The following is a 5619-nucleotide window of genomic DNA, read 5'->3' as shown; positions in this document are numbered from 1 at the left end:
ACGATCTTCTCTGTGAGAAGGAAAAGGTCGTTGGTTCCACGACCAAATTTTTGGTCACTGGCAGCATCCCCAGGCCACGTAGGATCCAGCGTGGCAAGCTGACGTGGATAAGATTCAGCCCGGTCCAATTCAGTGTCTATATGAGCCAAGCCCAACAATTCAGCCTTTCTAATTTTTTTTCCTGTGAATTTTTGGTCGACTTCATGGGCCAAGCCCAACAATTTGGCCTTTTGATTTTCTGGGCCATGGCCCTTTTGCGGACCATCTCATTAAGCCTTTTTGTTCAGGTTTTCCAGAAATAAACAATGTTCCAATCCACTATTATTTGGGCCGTAGCCTTTTTAGAGCCCATATATTATTTGGTCCAATAGAACATTTGGTCTTTTTATTCACAGATTTCCAGTTTACACATTTGAACAGCAAACACTCAATAATTCTCTTGATTAAATGATTAAATTTAGAATCATTTAGCCAAATACACACAACAGCACATACAAGTCCGCACGTCCAACATCAACTTAAACAAGCAAAAACAGATACACAAGCACGATACACATGCACATACAAGTGTGCTTACAAGCAAAAACAGATACACAAGCACCAAAACATGGTGCAACATCAACTAAAACTGTGGTGCACATCTCAATGCCTCTTCTGGTCTTCCGTCACAGCAAAAAGAAACATTATTAAATGTTTAGAGACAATGCCATCAACATGAGGCGGTAATCCAACATAACACTTTGTCAACATATTTTACATATGCAAATAACTAAGCTTACTGTATAAGTTTAAGATCCACATGCAATGTGAAACTGACTTGCCAAATAGCAGCATGATACATTGGTACAAGTGCAGGTCATCAATGAACATCACTGTAACAGGTTCACCACAAGTTCTATGATGCATCCAAACTTGTGAAATTCGTGCATAGATTCAAGTATGATACTAAGTGAGCAGGTAGAATCACCCAAGCATGGAGGCAAGTGTCTCACCTGCGGCAACTGACCAGGAGCGAAGTTGAGCATGGCCGGGGCAAGAGCAGCTGGAGTAGCACGGCCGGCCTTGAGGTCCGGGGCATCCACAGCCTGCCTGGCATTGGGTGCCCAAAGCGAGGGGAGCATCGGGGCGTGCCTGCATGATGAAGGAAAGCAGCATCAGAGAGTTAAAGACTAAAGGACATGTGGTAGCAAAAGGAATATCAAACTGCTGTCATAACTTGGCTATGAAGTTAAGGAACCTCTTTAGTTTTTACTTTGCAGAGAAGGGAGCATGTAGGTTCATGATAACTAATGTACTAGTAGACAAGTGGTAAATTAGAAGATCCTCTGCACAATGAATGGGCAGATCCATCCTTGAACCCACTCTAATGGCTCGGAAAGATTAATCTCAAACAACAACCAAATTCCAGATTGCTCAGGCCCAAATTCTACAAGACGTCTTAAGTACAGCAATATACAATACATCATAGCAAGCTCACTGGACGAGTTTAGTTTGTACAACCCACTAAACAATTCAGCAATAAGAGCATACAACTACAGCAAAACAGAGCATAATTCAGTTCTAATATGCACGACTGAAACTACTCCAATTTTGGTTTTAATATGTATACAGCACGCATCATTGACCATGGAGCATACGGCCACAGCAAAACAAGGGAGCAATTCAGGGAAAGGAATACTACAGTTGCTTGAGACATGTGCTACTCGCTCGAAAGTAATCAGCAACCAACGAGTCAATAAAAGTGTGCAAGTAGGCCACTCTACCCAATGAGATTAATACACTACAAAATCTATATGATGTGTAGTAATTAACAAGATGATTGTATAGTTGGTATTTCCAATAGCCGAGGTACCCATACATATATATTTCTCTATTTCTAATTCCCTTACATGAGTTCCATATATACGTATCTCATCTTAAAACTGTACCTCAGACACACAAATCTGTACGTGCGACTACATTTGAGCATGTCTTGGAGGGACTATAATTATGGCTTGATATTATTCAACATACATGTCAACAGAAAGAGGAGAACATCACAACACATTTTCATTTTCGAAAAGCACATTAAATAAAAGCCTTTTGACTATTTTATTGTTTGCTTGTCACTAAATTGAAAATATTTTTGAGTGTACAGCAGAATGCAACCAAGGAAGCAAAACATTTAAAAGGACCTTCTTTTCATGTACCAGGACCACTACAGAGCAAAAGAGGGTCAAAGCGAGCTCGAACGGGTGGCCCCCTGCAAGAAAATAATTGCCCAATTACGAGACAATAAACCTACACACGGGCTTTCCTGCAGCACACCATGTAACAGAAACAATTCTGATATTTCATATCATCCATGTCATAATTAGAAAAATGAGAAAATATAGTTCCACATAAGCAAGCAAATATAAAACGAAAACTAGTTGACTATGTGTACAAAATATAGTTCCACACTATCAGAATTACAAGGACTCAAAGTGCCAAGTTAATGTAAGTGTCTTGTTTGTTTGGATCTAGCTCACCATGATCAGTAATTAATCAGATAGATATTGATTCAAAACACACAAAACTGGGCTCATATATCAACATAAGAATAACAGTGTCAGAGACAAGCATTCTTTTACAACATAACTAATCAGATACACCACATATATGTTTTGAAACAAACTAAAAAACAAAACAAGGCATGAATTAATCAGATAGATATTGATTCAAAAATTCCAGACTCCAGAACATAACTAAGAAGTTCAAATAAAAAGGGTTTAGGGGTTTAGGGTACGTTGCAAGAAGAACATGCTTCCACCTTGTTTCAACAGACCTTTTAAATTGTTTTCTTATCCACGGCATCATCAGTCTTAACCAAACCAGAGCAAGTCAAGGATCTTGTGTTCACAGCATACACTACACTGGCAGCAGCACAAGCTTATGTTCAGAGCATACACTACAGCCAATCTTACTTAACAGGTGGTTTTTCTAATCACCTACAGCCTGCCTCAAGCCCTCAACTCGATACAGTCAATCTACACAGACAATTGATAGCTAAAGAACAATGCAGCATTCTGGTGAAGCAGCAAGCATGCCTAGATGGTGACTCCCGTGAACAGAGTATCCTACCACTTGGGGACTTAAACGAGGAGTAGCCGAGGTTCCTGCTTGGGTTGCCATTGCTGAAAGAAAAGTATACATTAATGCTTAAACAAGATAAACAGTACATGGATACAAAAATGGTAGCAGGATTAAAAGAATGATTTAGAGAATGGACGACTGGTCCACATAAAAGTCAGAACATCAATCAAACAATCGACAATTTTCTTCGACAACGCGAACTACAAATCCAAATGCAGATTCTAGAAAGTATGCACCCCAAGCATCTGTCCAAAATAAGAACAGAAACAAAAAGGAGGGCTAGCAAACTCAATCTACTCTAAACACTACAGCAAAAGGTCTGTCGGCATGAACGACGAGAATAGCATGTAAACCAGAACTTGATGTCATTTTATAGCTAGTTGTTTTAGCCTGTCGACTGGCTAGTTAGATGCATTTGGCTTTCATCGCACTATAAGCCTCCAAGGTCCAACAATTAGTAGATAAGCCTCTATAGATGGATACCTTTGGCTGTCATTTAATACATTGAGGACCACAGACAGATAAACTAACTAAATTCAGAAACAAATGTGAGTTATCGACCCTTTAGACTAGCATACTTATGTCAGTTTATCCTTACGTAGCTTAATGTCCTAAGAAACAGCATGCAGGCTATCCACATCTACTGTCCAACACACAATAGAAACAACTAGTGGTGCAGCAACTCCTCCAAGAAGAAACTAGAATTATTAGCTGCAAAATTATTTCATTCCTCATGGCCATACAAGCAGTAATCTACATGCTACAGAGTGTGGCTCAGTCATGGGATCTAGGCAGAGGAGGGAGGCAGAGGTAAAGTGCTCACCGAAGAGGTTACTGGCGATGCAGCGGTCGCATTGGAGGTCGGCCACCACCGTCGCGCAGTAGAGGTGGTCGCGGCAGGATGCGCGGCCTCTTGGGAGACCCGGCGGAGGAGGTCAGTGTCCCCTCCGTCCATCCAACGCGTGCGAGCACGCCAATCTACGCCAGCACGAATGGCCTTGGAGTGGAGACGAGGTCTCTCGTGCACCTGTGTATGGAGAACCGGCCGCATCAGGGCAGGGGAGAGAGCAAACCAAATAGGGACTGAGGCGCAGAGAGGAGACCTTGAGGACATGACGCCGAGGATGGTCAGAACCCGCAACCGGAGCACGCATGAATCCACGCCTCCCGGTGGTGGCACCCGGGTCGTGCAGGCCTGATCCGAGGCCAGGGAGGCGCCAATCGGATCTGGTCGGAGCGATGCGAGCCCCTTGTTGCGCGATGCCGTGTGTGGCGGCGGCGTGCAGTACGGGAGAGAGAGGCCGGGGTGGGGGATGCAGTGGATCTGGCAGGCGACAGTGTTTGGAGGGCAGGGGAGGGAGGGGGTCGAGGCCGGCGGCGAGCGGCGGTGGATGGCGGCGAGGGGAGGGGAGGGATCTGGATCGGGGAGCGCTAGGGTTCGCTGCATGGGGGAGAGAGAGGAGTGGTGTGCGGTGGAGAGAGAGGAGAGAGAGGATGGCCACGACATGAGTAGCCCGAGTGGATCTAGGAGGAGAGGGGAGGGGCTGCCGGCGATGAGGTTGGAGGTCGCCAGTGCGACTGGAGAAGAGGACGGCGGCGGATTGGGTTGGGCTAGGGTTGGGGCGGCGGCGGATTGAGATATGAGGGAGGGAGATGGCGTGGGTGATTGGCCTACATGGGGTGAGAGGGTGAGGCCGTGAGGGGGTGAGGGCTGCTGTCGGATCGGGAAGTATCCGACGGTGTTGGATGCGTGATACGCGTGAGATGCCTATGGACCAATCAAAACGCGGTAAACGCTTTGACAATCTTATGACCATCTAAATTGGTCTTAATTGATTGAAATAAGTATTTTTTGCATGAAAAAAGCATTTTCTATTTTGATTTTCTTGTGAATAACCAACCAAATCTTTGTTGCAAAATTGAACCACCTCAATTTTTAAAAATATTAGACCATTTTCCATTTTCATCACTGAAACAGGAAAAAAAATCATTTTTCCATTTTTTGAATGCCCAAAATGAGTTTTTTTGTGAAGGATCTACCATATATTTGTTGCAAAATTGGATCAAATCAATTTTATAATATATTAGGACATATTTAATGCACAATTGACCAAATAGTTGGGTGTCAAAAGTTTCTACCCACCTTTGCTGAAAAAGACAAATTTCCGCCGATTCAGCTGGAAGCGGGTCAAATTTGAACTGCAGCTACCTCGTAGTTTAGTCTTTATTTTTCAAAAATCATTTCTAGATACATAAGTATCTATTTAATCAGAGAAACATCAAAAGTTTTCCAATATTCAACTACTAGCTAGGAACGGGCATGCCCGCCGTTTTGACCGCATTTTGAAACGGGCATAAAAAATTCAAAAAAATTAGAAAATTGGAAAACCTTCGCATTGTGTCATTACATGTGACCAAGTTACCAGTAAAAATAATAAACTTGTAATACGGCAATTATTTTAAAAAAGTGTTCTAAAAAAAGAGCTATCATGTGTGAAGATTCAT

The 5619-nt window shown here is 43.0% G+C and overlaps 1 protein-coding gene across 7 annotated transcripts; it reads right to left on the bottom strand.

Moving 5' to 3' along the window:
• Nucleotides 1-434: 434 nt before the first annotated feature.
• LOC123078426 (uncharacterized) lies at nucleotides 435-4812 on the bottom strand. 7 transcript variants are annotated; one of them, XR_006437447.1, is made up of 4 exons: nucleotides 4218-4812; nucleotides 3938-4141; nucleotides 993-3155; nucleotides 435-659 (listed from the first exon to the last, which is right to left on the bottom strand). XR_006437447.1 is itself a non-coding variant. In XM_044500934.1 (3 exons), exons 1-2 carry the CDS (start codon nucleotides 4619-4621, stop codon nucleotides 3114-3116), a joined length of 726 nt encoding a protein of 241 aa, XP_044356869.1. In that variant the 5' UTR covers nucleotides 4622-4805; the 3' UTR covers nucleotides 435-1131; nucleotides 3103-3113. The 7 variants fall into 7 exon arrangements, 2 of the variants coding, with proteins under 2 accessions (XP_044356869.1, XP_044356870.1); XR_006437446.1 differs by having other exon boundaries at nucleotides 435-1131; nucleotides 2175-3155; XR_006437445.1 differs by having other exon boundaries at nucleotides 435-2242; nucleotides 3103-3155.
• Between the last annotated feature and the right edge of the window lie 807 nt (nucleotides 4813-5619).

This window comes from Triticum aestivum, chromosome 3D (assembly GCF_018294505.1).
Source record: "Triticum aestivum cultivar Chinese Spring chromosome 3D, IWGSC CS RefSeq v2.1, whole genome shotgun sequence".
NCBI lineage: Eukaryota > Viridiplantae > Streptophyta > Magnoliopsida > Poales > Poaceae > Triticum > Triticum aestivum.
The sequence above is the reverse complement of the archived record's forward strand: the minus strand, read 5'-3'. Positions and strand labels throughout refer to the sequence as shown.

Excerpts from the sequence above, each read along its gene's own strand:
- LOC123078426 (XM_044500935.1), bottom strand. The coding sequence starts at position 4,621 with ATGTCGTGGCCATCCTCTCTCTCCTCTCTCTCCACCGCACACCACTCC. Across the intron at positions 3,156-3,937 it reads CATCGCCAGTAACCTCTTCG|CAATGGCAACCCAAGCAGGA; the intron begins GTGAGCACTTTA and ends CTTTTCTTTCAG.